General features: G+C 37.6%; 1 protein-coding gene across 1 annotated transcript in view; it reads right to left on the reverse strand.

The window, feature by feature from the left end:
* The window catches only part of LOC124556412 (dynein axonemal heavy chain 7-like), a 746,268-nt gene that overhangs the window by 325,322 nt on the left and 400,774 nt on the right, over nt 1–20,172 (reverse strand). Inside the window, exon 16 of the mRNA XM_047130371.1 lies at nt 11,611–11,827. Within this exon, the coding sequence (XP_046986327.1) occupies nt 11,611–11,827 (217 nt within the window). The remainder of the gene's footprint in view (nt 1–11,610; nt 11,828–20,172) is intronic.

The raw sequence follows: 20,172 nt of genomic DNA on the forward strand, positions 1-20,172 counted from the left end.
GAAGAACAGACAGTTGCCCATGCACTGTCAACATGTACCTCTACCCTTTGGAAGTTTTCCTGAGAGTGATGAGTAGTGTGATAAGTAAAACACCTTGATATTTCTTTAAAGATAGTCTTATTTGTGTTATATTATTGTAGAGACCTGTGTCAAAGAGTTGATATCTAGTAGATAAGTAATCTCGATATATGTATAACATAAAAATTATTCCAAATCTCTCAATGTATACCACACAATAAATAAAAAAAGTTCATTAAAATTTATTTTTCTGGCTACTGGAGATAATAATAGCCTGCTTTGGGTTCTTGTGCAATCATTCTCTTTAAGGAAATAGTCATTGTTTACTATATGCAAATCAGGTGATGGTGAAATTTTCTATGAGCAACTAGTTGTTTTCCTACATTAATAAAACTTATTTGAAACTCTTCTTCCTTTTCTACTCAACATTCACTTTTTCCAAAAACTTCATATCTTAAAAGTTATTTGTGTTCAAAATTTTTGCACTTTAGAAATTTCTGGTCATAAATTGTGATTACTTCCAAAATTCAGTACCATAATTCTGTAGCCCAAATTTTTCTGATTCCAAAAATGCTTACTTTCATTAAAGTAACTTGTAGTCTGTTAATTATTCAAATCATAAAATTTCACTTTCTCAAACTTTTGATGGGAATTGGGAATCCCTGTGTATCCTAAAATCAACCTCATACAGTAGCACCTATTGTATTTGCCATTTTCTATTTATATCTCTGTGCGTGGTCAATATTCCCTGTTAGTCCTATTTGGCAGAGGTCCCACACACTTGAGCTGTACACTGCAGTAGCAAAAGCCATAGGCTATCTCCTAAAATCATGTAGGACCACCTTTTGCCTGGTATAATGCAACAGGTTGAGGTTGCATGTGCCCTACAGAAATATTTACCCATGCTGCCCCTCTCTGCCCACAATTGTGAAATATATAAGATCTTGTACGTGAAATGACATCTCAATATTTTCCCATAAATGTTCAATAGGATCATGTCAGGTGATCTGTATGGCCAAATTATTCATTCAGATTGTCTAGAATGTTCTTCAAATCAATCATGAACCATTGTAGCACTTGCATCCTTCATCTGTTGACATAGCCCATTAATGGAAAATTTTGCCCACTGATAATCATACTCAAACTTTGTAGCTCTCTGTCATTAAGTGAAGGCTGTTGTCCACTGCGTTGTTCAGGGTGAGAGGTAATGTCTGAAATGCAGTATTCTTGGCACACTTTTGACATTATTGATTCCCTACTGATTTCTGAAATGGAATGTCCCATGTGTCTCACTCCAACTACCATTTAGTGTTCAAAGTCAGTTAATTCCCTTCGTTCGGCTGCAATCATTTCCTTAATCTTTTCACATGAAACACTTTGTGTACATGATAATACTGCCATCTGTATATGTGCACAATGCTATCCTATGACTCTTGTCACCTCAGTGTATTCTAGTATGTGTCACATGAGTGATTTGTAAGTAATCTTCTTTGTAGACTGATTGCAGTTCTCCAGCATTCAACCAACAAACCAAAAACCACTATCTGCTTTACCCATGACTGAAACTATGTGATCGTTCCATTTTATAACCCTACAAAGTGTTATACCCAGGTATTTAATGTGTTTACTGATTTCAGCTGTGACGCATTGATATTACGATCATAGAAAACTATGATTTTATAATTTTGCGAAAGGCATAATTTATGTTTCTGAACACTTAAAGCAAGTTATCAGTCTTTGCACCACTTTGAAATCTTATAAAGACCTAACTGAATATTGGAGCTTCTTCAGACAGTACTTCAATATGGATAACTGAATTATCTGCAAAAAGTCATGTTGTCCACAAGGTCAATTAATATACAGCATGAACAGCCAGGGTCCCAACACAATTCCATGGGTCATACCCAGAGTTACTTTTGCATCTGTTGATGACTCTCCATCTGTGGTGCTGAGTCACATGCTTTTCAGAAATCAACAACTACTGCATCTGCCTGACTGCTTTGACCTAAAGCTTTCAGTGCATCTCACGAAAAAAGTGCAAGTTTGTTTTGCATGTCAGTGATTTTGGAATCCATGTTATCTGGTGTGGAAAAGGTAATTGTGTTTGAGATATCTCATTACGTATTATAGTTAAAGGTGGAGCTAACTCATCCACAAATTGAGTATAGAACCTGTTAGGGATTCCATTAAGGCCTGGAGCCTCATTAAATGTTAACAATTTTAGCTGTTTCTCAACACCACTAATACACTTATTTACTCATCTTTTCAGTAGTACAAGGATTAAAATGGGGCAATTCCACTGGGATTTTTTTGCAAAAAGCATAAGCAAATGGAGTTCAGGATTTTACTTTTGCTTTGCTGTGCTCAGTTTCAATTCCTGTCGCATCTGTGACTGCACACTAACTTTGGTGTTGATAACATATGGTCTGAATTTCTTTGGGTTTTGTAAAAGATCATCTGGCAATATCTCACCAAGGCAGTCTTAAAGGCTTCCCCTGTCGCTCTCTAGACAGCCGAAGGCATTTCGTTCAGCATCTCTCTGACTATAGCCCCATGCTTTGTTTCAAGGCTCTTGCACAGTAGTAACTGTTTATTTAGAAGTGCCTTTACAGTGGCTGTATACCATGGACAGTCCCTTTCACTAATAACTGCTCTATTGGGTACATATCTGTCCATATCCGTCTAGTTAACAAATTTACATCACTGTTTATTCTGTCTCTGTTCCTTTTAATTTTCATGATTTTTATACTACCATCCGACATGTAATTTCAACAAAATATATTTTCTGACATTATGTATATCTGTAAATAGGGTGAACAAAGAGTCCCGAACAAGAGTCACTCAGTTTCTGTTTAGCTACCAAAAAGTAAACCTTATATTATAAGTCATTCAGATGCTGTAATTCATTTTGTAAGCATCATGGAATTTGCAATTTCTGTTCCACAATTATATGATAATATCGTGTAGGCAGTCTATATTTAGCTCTCAAAATGAATGGTTCATGTCTGAAGCATGTAAATTAATGTGTTATTCTGCCACTAAACTTTGTAATATAGTACTTATTTGTGTAACATATAATAGGTATGCGTGACGTATAGGCACAAAACGTATTAGTTGATAAACAATCAATCTCATGTGAATTTTACATTAAAGTCACTGGTAATCAATTATTTGGATTTGATTCCTCATCAAACATTGGAATAAAGTCAGACTAACATAATGTTAATGACACTGTAGCATCAAAACTATATTTTGACACTACTAAGTGAAACAGCAGCACGGCCAAAATGGACACAAGTGTGCTGCAGATACCAGTGGGTGAGAAGTGGACCAAATCACCATTGCATCAGATTTAGCAATACCACCTGTCAGTTTCAACATTGTGGGCCAGGGACAAGTGCTTGCAGTACTGACAAAGCAGCACAAGGGTGGGCCAAGCATGGCAGTTGCCACAACTTCTGGTTGCTATCTTGTTTTGGTGTATGCTGTTAGAAGCAGTGCCTCAGCACAAGTGGTCACAGAAACTGTATAAATACCCATCATTTTCAGTAGAGGTATTTACAGTCTGGCAGCACCTACTGTGACAGAGGAGGTCCATGTTAGGTGAGGGTGATGTTTTTGCAAGCTCCTGCCACGAGTCTTGGACTCCACCCCTGATCATCCATCTCCTGGTTTTGGGCCCACTTTGAGGAACATGGCACCTTCCTACTGGTGGACCACCTTGGACTGACTTCAGCTGTAGATGGACTTCTGACTCAAAGGGCAGCTGTTTTTGAAAAGGGCAGAGCAGTTGCCCAACACCCTGTATTGTTGCTGTATGCCTCCGCTTGCAAGTGCGGGGAGCTGTCTTCTCCTACAAGAACCACAGTTGATTTCCATATCCGCAGGCACACCTTGTCTGACTTCTAAGGTCAGCCCAAGATAGTGCACAAGCTGCCACAGGCATCCCGCAGCAGCTGTTGCATCAAAACCACTTGCTAGACTGCATGTCACACATGACAAGGGATGCGAATCAATACAGAAACTTGCTATGAGTGCTGTAGCTTCTTCTCTAGTAAAATGTGTAACTGTTAATGCTTCAGATACTACCAGTCAGCATCCTGATGTCAACCCACAACCTAGAATCAACCCTGCCACATTAAATGCCATCCATCTGTGACTTGTACATTTTAGCATCAGAAACAACTCTGAGACAGACATCATCAGCCAGATCCAGCATCACATAGCAGCCACTGTGGTCAGCAGTGATAATTCCAGTGGGGTGAGTGGATGAACTGTTTTGTTTCCTTTTCCTACTTTTGTGTGCAGAGGATGATTTCTAGGCAGGAGTGTAATTGTAACATGAGAGTAGGGTAGTAGTATATTTAAGGGGTTTCTGGACCAAAGAGCATATTTTTTTAAAAATTCCTTGATGTAAAATGGTTCAAATGGCTCTGAGCACTATGGGACTTAACTGCTGTGGTCATCGGTCCCCGAGAACTTAGAACTACTTAAACGTAACTAACCTAAGGACAACACAAACATCCATGCCTGAGGCAGGATTTGAACCTGGGACCATAGCGGTCACGCGGCTCGAGACTGTAGAGTCTAGAACCGCTCAGCCACTCCGGCCGCCCTCCTTGATGTAAATCAAGATTTTAGATTTGCTGTACACCTTACAAAAATATGTCTGTACCAAAGAAAGAAATTTCCATTTTATTCAAAAAATAAAAAAAACCTAATAATTTTTTTTCTTTATATACAAGTTCTCCCATATTGTTCTTATCTATGCCAAAAAATGAAATTCTCATTTATTTAAAAATCAATTTTTATAATTAATAACTGTCTTTTCATAGGATAATGATATTCTCTTTGTGGATAATTGACAATCAAGGTCTAGGACAGCTTTCATCACTGGTTGAATATTAGCAACTTTCATAATCTCTTTGTATGAAAAAATAGTTATCTATTAATGTATTACTATATTATACAGTTCTTTTAGAAATGCTTGCAAATGAAACAAAATTATAAGTGTTAAATAATATGTTTGTATTTTTTTTTTACTGTGATTTATTAGCAGTCACCACTAATTATTATTTACTTTCTTTTGCATGCAGAAGAGATACTTTTGATTCAAAATTTGCAGGAAATTTTTGAGAATTTGACATTACATTACATTAGCCATATTTTTTGTATTATGTAGCACTAAAATGTAGGGAATGTGAAGAGAAATCGAAGATGCGTATTTTAAATAAGCAAAATACAACCAAATTATTAGAAATTATAAAATATAATCATATCACAGTACTAATATTAATTATACAATGATCTAAAACTTTAAGAGTTTATGTCCATGTCCTTACCACTGGAGTAGAAAGAATAAACTGCCTGGCAAAAAACTGAAGTACCCACAAGGATAGCAAGAAAGAAAATGAAACTTCACACATCAAGAGAGTGCATGATTTGATTTCTGTTATTACAGTATTGAGAGAAATTCACAAAGAAGTTTGTAGGATGAGTCCACTTATGAGTATCACAATGCAGCCTCTGGCCTGCACTTCTCCTGAGTCAAGGTGCCATACAACTATTGTAACTGGTCCTTGATGACCTGGATACTGGCAAAGGATGAAGTCAATGCCCAAGTTGTTACCACATACACTCTATCACAGACATATCTGTGGATCTTGCTGTCCATGTGAGTACTCAATATCAGGCAGACCAATTATAGAGACATGTACCATGTGCTAATAAGTATTGTCTGGTTGAAAAATGGCACCATAATTCTGTCACATGAGAGATAAGATGTAAGAGTGCAGAATGTCCATACATTCCTCCAGGCGCTGTCAGCCATGTTCTGAGGTCTTAATTGATGGCTCCCCACATGATCACTCCCGATGTAACACCACTGTGCCTTTCCAAAACAGTGGAAGATGGGGGCCTCTCCCCAGGTTGCTCCCTTTCTCACTAAAGATGGTCATACAGGATAGTGCAGCACCATGATTCATCACTGAACAAAATGTAACATCATTCATCAGCAATCTACGTTTTGTGGTCACAGCAGGACAAAACACAGGTGTATTAACAGCAGCGTACTCATAGGGCCATAGTTCCATAGTATGGCTGCTGCCAGTCTCTGATAAATTGTGTGGGATGACACAGAATGCTGTTGGGAGACCATTACTAGTTGTCAGATGGCAGGTGCAGATATGAAGAGTTGTGACATGCTTAGTGCACAATACAGGGATCCTACCTTGTGTTGGTGAACCAGAACCTTGATGATGAGTATGCCTACCCTCTTATTCCCTTGCAGTCCAATGTCCGTCACATTTGAATGCCCCTCAAATCCGGGAAACTTCATGATTTGGCCCATGAGGCCCCTTTCAATGTCTACCAAGTACTGATAACACACATGCTGACAAGCACTTCCTGATGAAAATGGCACGATGATCTAGTCACATGAGATCTGGTAACTTATTTATTTTCTACTCTTCCAACTGTTTCACTATGCCAGGGATGCTTATTACTATGTCATCCACAGGGGACACTGTGTGATGGTTAAATGATAGAATGTTTGCATGCTTCTCCTGCATAAACAAATTCTTAAATGCTAAATTTAAAACTTCAGCTTTCATTTTGTTATTGTCAACAGCCCAACCAGACAGGTCAACAAGAGACTGGATAGAAGTATTAGACAAGCTTACCATTTTACATAGAACCAGAATTTTCTTGGCCAGATCTTTTGCTAACGTATGATGGCAGTAGTTGTTGAACGCTCCATGTGTAGATCTTTTCACAGATGCATAAATCTCTACTAACCTTTGCTGTCTTCACGCGTGCAGTCTCTTTGTAGCTGAGAATGCAACAGCCTTTTCTTGCCCAGCATTTTTCGAATTTTGTAGCTAAACCATGGTGGGTCCTGTGCATCCTTAATCCACTTACTAGGCACATACTTGTCCATATCTGTTTAATCTGTTCAAACATTGCCCATAATTTCTCTATGTCCATCATACTGGAACTAAATGATGACGGTTAATTGTCTAAGTGAGATGTTCTAGGTATTTATGCAATATGATGGTAGATTTTCTTTGAATGACTCTAGAACTATCACAGCAGAATTGGGTGATCCACAAACAAATTGAACAATTAACTTGGTTTCACCTAGACCTGTTATATGTGACCAGATAACTTCAGTGTAACATTTAATTTTGTTCTCAACAGAGACAACATTTTGGTAAACAGTAATGAACACTCTTTCTCCTATGACATCCAATCTGTTTTTCCAATATATGTTCCATGACTCACTAAATATCCCAGAGCTTTCTCCTTTGGGTTTCAGCCCGCTCTCAATCCCAAGAACAATTTAAGCATGAGAACTTTTCTAGAGGGTCGTAAATTTGGGAACTTTGTTATGAATACTTCAACAATTTCCTGATAGAATTTTGACTGTAGTAGTGTCTATACTCTGAGCATGGTCTGATTTTTCTATCTGCATATTGAGCAGTGAGTGTTCATAAGAGTACCTCAAGGTCTCACCTAGCCTAAAATGCCTCCCATTTCACTCGACAATTAGTCTGCTAAAGTAGCTTCTTCCTTTATCTAGTGCACCCCTGATCTGTTAAGGGGAGACCTGCAATTCCTCACCTGATAACACAGGTCCAAAAGGAGCTGAGAAAGAATGCAAGGGCCTCTTCTGCCAGAATTTTTGTGACATATTTGCACATTTGCTTTTTGAAAATCTGCATGAGATGTTCTGCCTCACCATTGGATTGTGGATGAAATGGAGGTGGCTTCACATGGTGGATGACATAGCAGGAACAAAAATCTTAAAATGATTGTGATAAAGATTGAGGAACCATCATACTGGGTAGGCATTCAACAGAAAAAAATTGCTGACACCACCTTGACTCTTGTGTTGGCTGTGGCAGATGTGCAATGAGCAACATCAGGAAACTTCAAAAAGGCATCAACAACCAACAACCCCAAAGTGTCTAAGTAATTTCCAGCAAAGTTAATATGGAATCTTTCCCAAGTCAGCAAGGGTGCTGCCAAGGGTAAAAACACTGCACTGTGCCACCTGTTGATTTGAACACTTGTGGCAAGACACAACCAGACACTCCACCTCATGATCATTACCAGGCCAGAACATGCACTGATGTACCAATTATTTTTTAGTGTGAGAGGCTCCACAGTGACCTTAATGTGACAGGTTGAGAACCATACACAGCAGTGCTCAAATCACTATACAGTGGATACCCCCTTCCACCGACAAGAGAATGACACAATCCAACAGGGAAAGGCAATGACAGAAAGCATAGAAGTTCTGCAATCTTTCAGATGCACAGTCCAGTGGACGATCAGCCCACCTGTGTAGCATCATGTGCACAACTTGTTTTAGCTCTGGGTCTGCAGATGTGGCTGATGCAATTCTGAAGCTGGTAATGGGGCAACCATCAATAGTCTCTCTAGCTTCCATATCAAGTTAAAAATACAACTGTCTTTCATGACCAAACAATGGATCAGGCCCCATGCTCAGCTGAGACAATGCATTTGCATTTGCCTGCTGTCATATAGAGCAGAAATGGATCTTGTAATTATGTCACGACAAATATAAGGTCCAACACTGAAGGTCATGAGCATCTCTGTCAGGTAAAGCAACTACAGGCTAAAGCGAGGAAACAAAGATTTATGAACTGTGACTAGGTGGAATTTTATACCATCTAAGATTACATGAAATTTTTGTTTGAGATAAAAGAGTACAAGGGCTTCTATTTTGACTTGTGAATAGTGCTGCTGAGCTCTGTTGAGCATTGTGGATGCAAAAGTGATGGGTTGCTTAGAGCCATCCACATGATAATGGACCAGAACTGCCCCAACCATGTACTGGGACTGGGACACATATATGGTAAATACGAATTGTTTATGAAGTTAGAAGGCCAAAAGACAAGACAGAGAGGGTAATTTGTTTTTAAGCTGCACAAATGCATGCTGACAGGCCAGAAACCACTTGAAAGAAAAGTTTCTATGGAGCAGCTGGTGCAGAGGGTGAGCCAGAGTGGCTGCACTTGGAAGAAACCTGTGAGAGTAAGGTATTTTACCATGTAACATCTTCAGTTTCCCCAAATTGGTCAGATGAGGCAAAATTGAAATAGCATTGACATGCTGATCCAGGGGTCAAACACCCTGGATGGAAAGTTCATGACTGAAATACATAATAGAGGGTTGAAGAAAATGGTGACTTAGTAAGATTATACTATTTGCAAAAAAGTAAACAAAGAACAGTTGTTATGTAAGTATTCTTCTGTTGTAGCACCCATTACTACAATATCATCAAGATAGTTGATGCAGCAAGGAATCTGTGCCATAAGTTGATCCACAAAGCATTGGAAAATAGCTGGGGCACTAGCTACACCCAACATTAAAATACTGATAATGATAAAGACCAAAAGGCATGTCCATGAGAAGCCATTGTTTCAATGCATAATCTAATTGATCCTGCAGGTATGCATTACCTAAGTCAGTTTTGGAGAAGAATTGGTCCCTGGCCACCTTTGAAAGTAATTCATCAGTTTGAGGCAGAGAGTATGTGCCAATAACAGATTGTGCTCTGGTATTAACTTTAAAGTCTCCACAGAGTCATAGCTGGCTTGATGGCTTTCTGACAAGCACCACTTACTTGTTGAAAACTGTTGGACAACACCTAGTGATGTCAACTGATCCAAATTGGACTTAACTTGTAAGGTCACAGGTATGATCTGTGCCTGAAAAACTGCAGCCAAGCTGGAGGTTTCAGCATTTTATCTCCTGTGAAGTTTTTCACACAGCATAATCCCTCAAAAAACAAATGCAAAAATTTGGAACACAATGAATCTAAGTCCTGATAAGGAGCTTTATGCCCTGCAAGATGTTCAGTGTCAGTAATAGAAAACTCAAAAGCAACAAAAACGTCTAACTCAATCAAATTCTTAATATGAGGATCATTAACAACCAAATATATGTTAGGAAAGACTACAGATTTGTAAGCCATGGTGCCAGTAGATTGAACAAGAACAGGAATATACCATTCGTTGTCCCTTACCAGGTCTTCAAGAGGAGCCAATTGTGAGGAGCCCAGCCTTGCATATGTTTGAGAGTTGAGGAGCAAAACAGCCACTCCTGTGTCCACTTGGAGTGACAATTGTTTGTTCAGCACAGACACATCAATAAAGAGTTTAATCTGACCTGCAGGCAACAATGCAATAGAATGAATGTCAATGTCCATTTGTTCAGAGGAAGGCTGAGAATGATAAACTGATACAGTGTGGTCTTTCTTCTGACACTTGTGGCACACTGCCTACCACCTGGGGTATGTAGCCACCTAATGTTGCATAAAGCAAGATGGCCTTGATGGAAGTGCTGCATGGTGCCTTTTTGTTGTCATCAGTGGGATTGTCTGTTGCAGATAGGTTTCCTGAACAGCAGTAGCTTTCTCTTTGCTCATCAAGGCTGTTGCTGTGCACCAGTGGTTCACTATCAAAATGGGGATGTTCCTCCCCAGTTTGATTTTTTTGGCCTGTAGTGCAGGAGACAGAAATGTTTAAAACTTCTTCCAAGGATGGATCCTCACATTGAATGGCTCTCTGATGAACTTCCTTATTAGCTGCTAGACAGAAGACCACATCTCTAACCATGGAGTCTGCATAGGATTCCTTGGAGGTTTTAGCAAAAAAGCAACACATATGTCTCAAACCCTACAGTTCTGCTGCCCTATCCCAATAAAACTGATGTGGCTGCTTGCAGCTCTGATAAAATTATACACAAGTGGCAATGCCACAGGTGCTCTAGTGATAATAAGAAGACAACAAACTGCACATAACATCAAAAAGAGTGAGGGTGATTCCTGCAAAGAGTCTAAGTGATACAACAACTGGTACATGCAAGGAAGAATCAATGACAAAAACAAAGTATTACAAGTGTCTGCAGCCATCACCCTAAATGCAAGGACGTGCTGGTGGAGACATATTTAATAAGCTTCCCAATCTTTAGAAGAGTCATTATATGGCAGGAGTGGCAGTGAGTGAACCTCAGACAGTAGAGCCTGAACACTCAACATAGCCATGAGTTTTTCTAAAGTGGCCTTAGTAGGCTGCTGCTGCTGGAGAAATGATTGAAGCACTGCCTCCCTGGAGAAGTTAACAAAAAAACAGTCAGTGAAGCTGAGTACACAGAAGTTTCACCTGTTCGCACTTGTGTTATAACTCTGAACACAATAAAAGCCACAGTTACAAGAAATCACAGCATGACAGCATACACATAAGTAGTATAACACAGTTTAGTGTAATATTCAAGACTGCTGGTGGGAGCCAGTGCATGGAAATATAAAAGAGCATTTGCCCACTAGGAGCCACTGGCTATTGGCTGCAGGTGATTGAGGCACTGGCCATGGTTGGTGTCTCTGGTGAGGGCCTGGAGCACGTGAATGGCATGCTACTCAAATTTGTGATGCCCACTGTGGTAGTCGTGGTGGAGGTGTAGTAATGTGCAGGTTACTACATAAATTTTTCTCTTTGAAATTGCAGTAGTTAAAATTAACAAGAAATAAAAACTCAAAAATGTTTTTATCATCATAGTACTAACCAATTAACTTCTCAGCTCTCATGAGCTTGTTGGTAGATGCTGCAACCTCATTCTCCAGCACTTTTTTTCTTTGATTTGCCTCATTTAATTTTGCATTAAGTTCTGCTAACTGTTCTTCCAGCTTCCTAACTTGTGCACGTTTCTCTTCTAGAAGAGCAATAGTTGCATTGTATTCTCTTTCTGCAACTTGTAATTTGGCTTTCTTGGGTGCAACTTCCTGAAAAATTGTTTGTGATTAAAATTGATTAACAGTTGTCATCTGTTACTGAATACAGAGAGTTAACATTAGCTACATAACAATTTTTGAAAATGAATATGATTAATTTGAAAAAATTACAGTAAAGTACATTAGGGAAGTGATCATTGGCACAATTTCTTAACACATTTGTAAGACATACACATCTGTAAGACATATATTGCCTTGTACAATGAGTCAATTTATGTCTATGTCATTTATCACAGTAACAGTTCTTTGACCGCCTGCACCATAGAATGTGTTACACTGTTTCCAATATAATAAAATAGGAAACTTTAATATAAGGATTTAAAAACAGAATGAATAAAGTATTCAAAAAACTTGATATCTGGGCACCCAAAGTGAAACGGAAAACTCACATTTCATTAATCTGGTGTTTCCTACAGACAAAAGAACTTATAACAACAGAAATACACCTGTTCAACAAACTATAATTCTTCCAGCTTTGTACATAAATGCCCTCTGACAGCTACCCAGTGCTGTGTCTGTGACCTGGAATGTATGCTATGGTACATGATTTGACACCCTTACATAAGTTTATAGCTCATACATAAGCTTATAGCTCATACAATATAGATAATATTTAGGAACAAGGACTAGTAAAATTCATTGTCAGTTTTTACTGAATAAATATAGGTCACTGATTCCCTTTTTTGTTCATTAATAATCCATTAAAAGTTATGCCAGCTGTTAATATTCCTCCCTATATCAAAGAGAGAAAGCCACAGCTTTTATTGATACCATGTTTTGTATTTTAATCCAAAAACTTTAGAGGTTGTCTGAACTATTACAAATATCAGGTGTATTTTGCAATGGATATTTTGAAATTTTATTTGTTAAAATTCTAATTATGTGCATGGTTTCAGTTCATAAAGTGCCTGGACATCTGTGATTCATATGAACCAGATGTAAGCAAATGTAAGTTATTACACAACAGGCTGAAATATTTATCTCTAATTGTACTATATAACATGAGTGGTGTGCCCCTTTATGATGATCTCAAATGGACATCAATCACTATAAAATGAAGGGAAACTTTTAACTAAAACTATAAGCAAAATAAAAAAAAGTCAAATTTCCAATCAATGAGTTCAGATGTCACAATATCTGGAAGCTCTGTGAGGAAGACATCTGCAGCAGACTTCAGGTTTATATGAACCACTCAAGACGTTCAAATACTCTCTCTAATGGTAATCTTGTTGGAAAGAAAGAATTTCCCCATGTAGTGACAATGCGAATAGTTCTACTACTCATCTATTTATCTCATCATAGTAACATACCAAGTTTCCCATGGAAACTTTTCACCACTGAGGAACAATGTGATGTTTATACCTATTGCCAGATAATTCTCTGCTTGTTTCCATGTACTAGCTTGACAGACAGTCCAATGGACATTCTGTTAACGTCCTATAGGAATAGACTGTGACTGTAACTGCCTGTAAATCAAAGCTGATGACAAGAAGCTGGACATGATATTCCTCACTGTGAATTACAACAATGCCTTTGTTACCTCTGTGATGCATGACACCATTCATCTTGTGCAGGATATAGTCCCTAACTACGGTAGCATTAGGAGTGTACTGGAATCAGAAGAAAAGAAGACTTACCAGTATGGAAAACAGGAACACATGTACACTGTACAAGGTACAAAGGTTGACTGGAACATTAACATGGCGGCTTGTCAGACCAGTTAGAGTTCAAAGATCATGCTTCATGTGGTTGATGTGACCTATCGACGCCACACCAGTATCAGAAACCTACATTGCTCCACATGACTCCTAAACCGGTTTCAATGTCTCTGTAAAACTGGGGTCATTTTACTGGTCATGTCAATCCTTTCTTTCTCTACCTTACTTCTTGGGAGGGCAGGGGGCCTATGACAGGACCAAGGCTCTGCCATGTTCACGTAGTAGTAGGTCACAGTAGTTATGCAGATACAACGAGGCCTACATGAGATAGACTAGCCTGAAGAGCTATAATCAAACCAGGCTTTGCACTGAAGACTGAAACAACAATGATGTAGGTGTGGCTAGACACACTCATAAAAATAAGAAAATTTTATGCCTTCACTGAGATATTTACTATACAAAGATCCTACTTAATACAGCCTCATGATACTACTACTACTACTAATATAGAAATGGTGCTGCAGTATTGTATCTGGATGGCAATAATCTATGTCACTTAATCTACAAAGTATTAAGCTTACGAAAGTAATATAAAACAATATACACACAAATTTTTTAAATAATTGAGTGATCAAAATTTGGCATTCAGTGTGATGTGTCTACATATGACCATACCTATCTGCTAAATTATATGCTGTACATTATATTTCAAAGCCTCTGAAACTTATAAATTTACTTTAATAATTCATAAACTGTCAGTCAGAAGAGCTGTTATTATCTTGACTGAATGGATGGACATGTAATCTAAAAACAATTTGTGTGAAACCTCCACACAGCTATTCGCATAGTAGCCACTGGTGTGTAGTGCATCACTGAGTGAATTAGAAGCTTCCTACAGTTTTCAGTCATATGGCACAGGTCTTGGAAGTTGAAACCTAACATGCCTTAAAACTTCTGAAATATCTAGTTGAAGCCTTCACAAGATTCAGAACTACTGACCCATGATCTGTCCCGGTGTAATGCTGTAAATTTTGAGCTTCATTGTAATTCAGTGATCAAGGCTGGTCTTCTCCATCTTCTCTATCAGTCAATGGAATGATCTGAGTATGACTTCAGAGTACAGATGACAGGTATTATTTCTTCCAGTGTGTGCAACAGTCTTCAGCTGGTTGCATTCTGTTTCTCTATGGCAGCCAGAACAACTTCTTAAATGTGTAGAAAGCCACTGTATGAACACACAAAGTGCACATGATGATCTGTCTTATTCTTTGATGCCATTTCGATGATGGCTACCATTATTTGCCTTATATGTAAACTGTTGATGATAAATGCACACTTTTCTTCTTGATATGTGACTCAGCAGACTTCCCAACACTTTAAGTGTCAGACTTGTCGATAATGGGGTGGGTGTAGTAGCCTAAGTTCTTCCCAATCCCTGTCTCCCCTGTGCCGGGTACTTGGACCTACCACTGACCCACCACTCACAACCAAGTTGATGAGATTTTCATTTTTTTCAATTGATTGCTCGTAACACATAATTTTACATGCATGTGTGTTTTAAACTAAGTATAAAGTTTTTACAATTACAATTTTTTTAGTTTACATTATTTATTATTACATTATAATTAATGATAAATTCAAGTTATAAGGGCATTTTTGGATAAGCCACTGCTTGACTCACTTTTTAAAAGTATCCCCTGTAAATATCTTAACTTCATTTGGTAATAAATTATATAAAAAAAAACTCCTTTGACATAGGAGCTTTTCGCTGTTAGAGTTAATCTTCTGTTAAACATATGAAAGTCTTTTCTATTCTTTGTTATATAGTTGTGAATATTCACATTCATATGCACATTCCTTTTTGTAGTCTTAGTGTCTTCTTTCACTAACATTATAGTTTCTAGTATATACATGGCATAAACTGTGAGACTATTGCGTCTAAATGATGGGGGTTTGCAAGAAATTCCTGGTTTTACTTTTGGTATGATCCTCAAGCTTGCTTCTACAGTATGAAAACCCTTTTCATTTAGTTTGGCATGTCCCATCCCACACTACTATCCCATGACAAGAAAGGGTACACTAATCCGTAATACACAGTCCTTAGGGTTTCAGAATTAATATATGGTGATAATCTTCTTAATACGTATAGTCTTGGTGTTATTTTTTACAGACATAATCAGCTTGCTGCTTCCATGAAAGTCAATCACCTATGCATAAACCCAAGAATTTAGATCTGTACAGGTTTTTGGTAGACTTTCATCAATCACAGTATTCTTTCTGTTTGGGCCACTTGGTTTAAAATGAATAATATTAGTTTTTTCTATGTTAACTTTTAGGTTGTCTCTTTCGAAGCGGGCTCTTGGATGTTCAATAAAGTTATGTATCTCTTCAACTAGGCTGGTCTCACTTTGAGCATTGCAGACACCAGATGTATCATCTGCATACATAATGATCATTTGAAACTTCCTGGCAGATTAAAACTGTGTGCCGGACTGAGACTCGAACTCGGGACCTTTGCCTTTCACGGGCAAGTGCTCTACCGCCTGAGCTTAGGTAGCTCAGGTGGTAGAGCACTTGCCCGCGAAAGGCAAAGGTCCTGAGTTCGAGTCTCGATCTGGCACACAGTTTTAATCTGCCAGGAAGTTTCATATCAGTGCACACTCCGCTGTAGAGTGAAAATTTCATTCTATAATGATCATTTCCTTATTGTCAAGAGAACTTTACATAGCATATGAATAAGACTGGGCCTATAATGGATCCCTGAGGTATACAAATTGTTTAACCCTTCTAATACCAAGTATTTTTTGTTATACTGAGTACCATTGGGGTCTTTAGTGACCCCAACCGAATTTATTTGTTATTAAGGATAGTTTTAATAATGGTAGAATAAAATCACGTTCCTTATTTTTTCCACAGTCTAAAACATGATATCAGTGACATTACATTAAATTAAAATGCATTTTTTTTATTATTTATTTCTGTAAAATTAACAAATGATACTCATGAAACTACAAACATTTTTGATTAAATTCAGAATTGACATTTATGATACATTACACTTACAAAAATAAATTGCAGAGTGGTTTTTACACACAGAACATTCACATTTTGAATATTTATCAGTGAATTTTCTATCCTCAGGCCTTTTACAAAACGGACACCTTCCTCTTTTTTTTTGTCTGTAGTGTTGATGGAAGTACTGGAGAAATAATTTGGTCTGGCCTTCTTCCGACGAGCTGCTATCCTAATTCTATGAGAAATGCCCACCTCTTGTAATTGGTCCTTTCTGCCCAGTGTGGTTTAAGATTTAGCCATATGATAAATGCATTCAGTGCACTGATATCAATCATGTTGTAAAATAATACCATTGGCCACCTTCTGCTCATCCTCTTTGTAGTGTATGTTCTAACCAGCTTGTCCGTGGTATCTACTCCTGGTTTTGCTTTATTATAATCCAGAATCATTACTGGCTTGCATTCTTCACGATCTTCCACTTCCTTCCTTGAATGCATTGTACTGAGCAAAGTTACAACTTTTCCCTTTTTCGGACAGTATGAAACATTTGAAACATGCTCTTGGAATCCAAAAATAAATGAATATTTGATTTGAATTTTGGTCTGAGTGAAAGCTTGTGGTAGTTCTCCTTTATTTTTTCTAATTTTTCCTAAGAGTGTGAGACTGATTTTCAGAAGTTCTCTAGCCAAACTAAGGTTAGTGAAAATTTGTCAGTTCTTACATTTCTGCCACTGTTTTTAAGTCTTTCACCATATCTAAAGCAACTCTCTTGCCTTGACCAACTTCACGAGATTCATTTTCTTGTTGACCAGTGTAAACTTGGAGATTGAGAACATACAGCCCATAATTTAAATCCACATTTTCCTGGTTTTGAAGGAATATATTGCCGAAATGGACATCTACAACGAAATGCCACAAGTTGTTCATCAATTGTTATGTTGCTGTGAGGAACATATGCTTCTTGAAATGTGTGTACCCACATTTCAAATATTTCTCTAATGGGAGCCAGCTTGTCAGAAGCACAGTTGTGATGTCTCACATCTGCGTCATCAAATCAGATGCACCTAGAAATTTGCATAAAGCAATTTTTAGCCATTGCTTCACTAAAAATGGGTCTACCATCCTCTTTGTTCCACAGATGTGTAACTACTTCATTATGGGCCTTGTAAGCACCTGCTAGGATCAAGACAATGGTAAAGCACTTCAGTTCAATTGCATCTACTGGTTTCCATTTACTACCATAAACAAGACTACCCTCTTTGTTAGTCCACGTTAGAATTACATCAACAATGTTTCTCCTAAGAAACAACTGAAAACCTGATTCTATGGCGTCTACATTTATCACTGCGAATTTTGTTGGACCTGGCTTTACTCGCATTATGTTCCATCTCTCTTCTCTTCGACAAGCTCTTCTCAACTTGTTTTTGTGCCACAATTCTTCTTTGTTTTTAGACCTACACAAACTAAAAAATAAATAAATAAATTTAAAAAATACAAAGGGTATATTTTGGCGTTAGACCCTGATGCACATTTACAAAAATACAATGTGTACTTACATATAACAGTCAGAAATATGTGTTACTTCCTGTTCAGGCTGGACATCTGCACTGTCCAAATCTTCTTCTGAACTTCCGTCTGATTGAAGAATATTCTCTTCTAAGACATCAATTTCTCCGTCGCTGCCTGAGACATCAAAAACTATACCACTGATATCACTATTTGATTCTCCAGATAGAGGATTATCCTGCAGTAATGTTTCGAGCATTTCATCTTTGGAAAGGTGACGAGACATTTTCCACTAAATGCAACACACACAATAGTAGTCTCCACTTGTATGGAACAAATAACTGTCGGCTTATAAAGTATCGGCAACAATCACACGCAACAACAATATTTACAAGAATAAAACAAAGGAAATACAGCAACAGTTATGGATTCAATGCAGTGTTATTGTGTAGTAATACCGCAAGAGAGAAATGGGGTCACATTTAACCCCAATGGTATTCCGTGGTTCTCTCTTGATTTTCTGCAAAACTAAATATTTTCAAAAAGTTATATAAAGATATTATGAACCCATTACTTAATTCAGGAAAAATCCGAATTTTTCATAATTTTTAGGAATAGGAAATAAGGTATATTTTACAGAAAATTACGGCCTAGGGTCATTATAGACCCCACGGTATTAGGAGGGATATTTCTTATACTTGACCTTCTCCTCTCCAGTATTTCTCCATTAGAGTATATAATCTCTCTGCACTGCTGTCTACCCTTTAAATATGTTTCTAGCAACTGCATGTTTTCAATGACTCAACTCTTCGCAATTTTGGATAGGAGCATGTCATGATGTATGCTATCAAAAGTCCTTGAGAGGTCCAGAAATACTCCTGCTGCTTAGGATTCTTAATTTCTTTTTTCAAGTATATGATGGACAAATTGCACTGCTGCTGACGTGGTACTTCAACCTCTTCTGAAACCATGCTAGAAATCACTTAATGTGTCAGCATTGTTGTAATGTTCCAGGATTTTTTATATGTTATTTTCTCTGTGAGTTTGCTGAAAGTTGAGATTATTGTAATGGGTCTGTAGTTCTGTACATGCTTTATTTCCCCCTTTTTGTATATTGGTTTAACTACAGCCAGTTTCAACTTATCAGGGAACGCACTGTTTTTGAGAACACAGTTTATTAAATGAACTAGTGGTTCCATTAGTTGATGTTTGCATTTTGTGACGACACTCATGTGCTTTGTTTCTTCATCGGTTGTCCTCGGTGTTGACATACTGCATTGCTACACTGGCTGAAATGTGGAGTTTGTTATTTGGACATGGACTATTGTAAATAATGTAGCCGACAGATGCACAATTGTGTTCACAGTTTTTTACTTTTACTTTTCACAACCCCCCAATAATACACGGCTATATATGGCCAGTCCACTATTGTTATAACTTCCCATAAGCCTCATTAATAGTTAGCAGGTGAACATCCACATACTGCTACAAGAGTACCCTGTTGAACATCAATGAGCAGTAAAAACATAACCACATAGTTCACAGTTCTTTCGGAATAATCAGGTAATAATCAGGTAAGTACAGAACAGACACTGTCATTGTTTTAACACACAGCATAATTGTGTTACACTTATTTCACAGTTAAGTTGATGCATTGTTGTTGTTCTAACCAGCACAGGTTCCATGTCTGAAACTCGGCCATGGATTGACTGACTTATGACCAAAAATCGGGCCCTTAGATATCATCACAATAATAGGTGCTGAAACTACACATTGTTTGAATTTGAATTTACAGAAATTACAATTAAAACTTAACTCATTAAATTAACTGAATACATAGAAAAATTTCTTCTTTTTAACAGTTCCTTCTACTACAAGAGTTAGGCCAAATTATTTGTTTAAATCATGAAATTAATAAATATCATGAGGCAAACAATACTTTTGACAAAACTGTTAATTACTTCGGAGTTAATTAAGGGCTGGCTTTGCTAACATGTTTTCGAATAGCACCAAATAGATACTTTAAGATTACTAGTAGTTGTTCCTTCAAATCTTTATAATTAGTACAGAATTTATATTTGTTTGTAAGTCAACAATAGAATTTAAATTATGAAACTATTACTGATTTCACCCTATAATGAAAGATACTAACTAGGA

Source organism: Schistocerca americana, chromosome X (assembly GCF_021461395.2).
Source record: "Schistocerca americana isolate TAMUIC-IGC-003095 chromosome X, iqSchAmer2.1, whole genome shotgun sequence".
Lineage (NCBI taxonomy): Eukaryota > Metazoa > Arthropoda > Insecta > Orthoptera > Acrididae > Schistocerca > Schistocerca americana.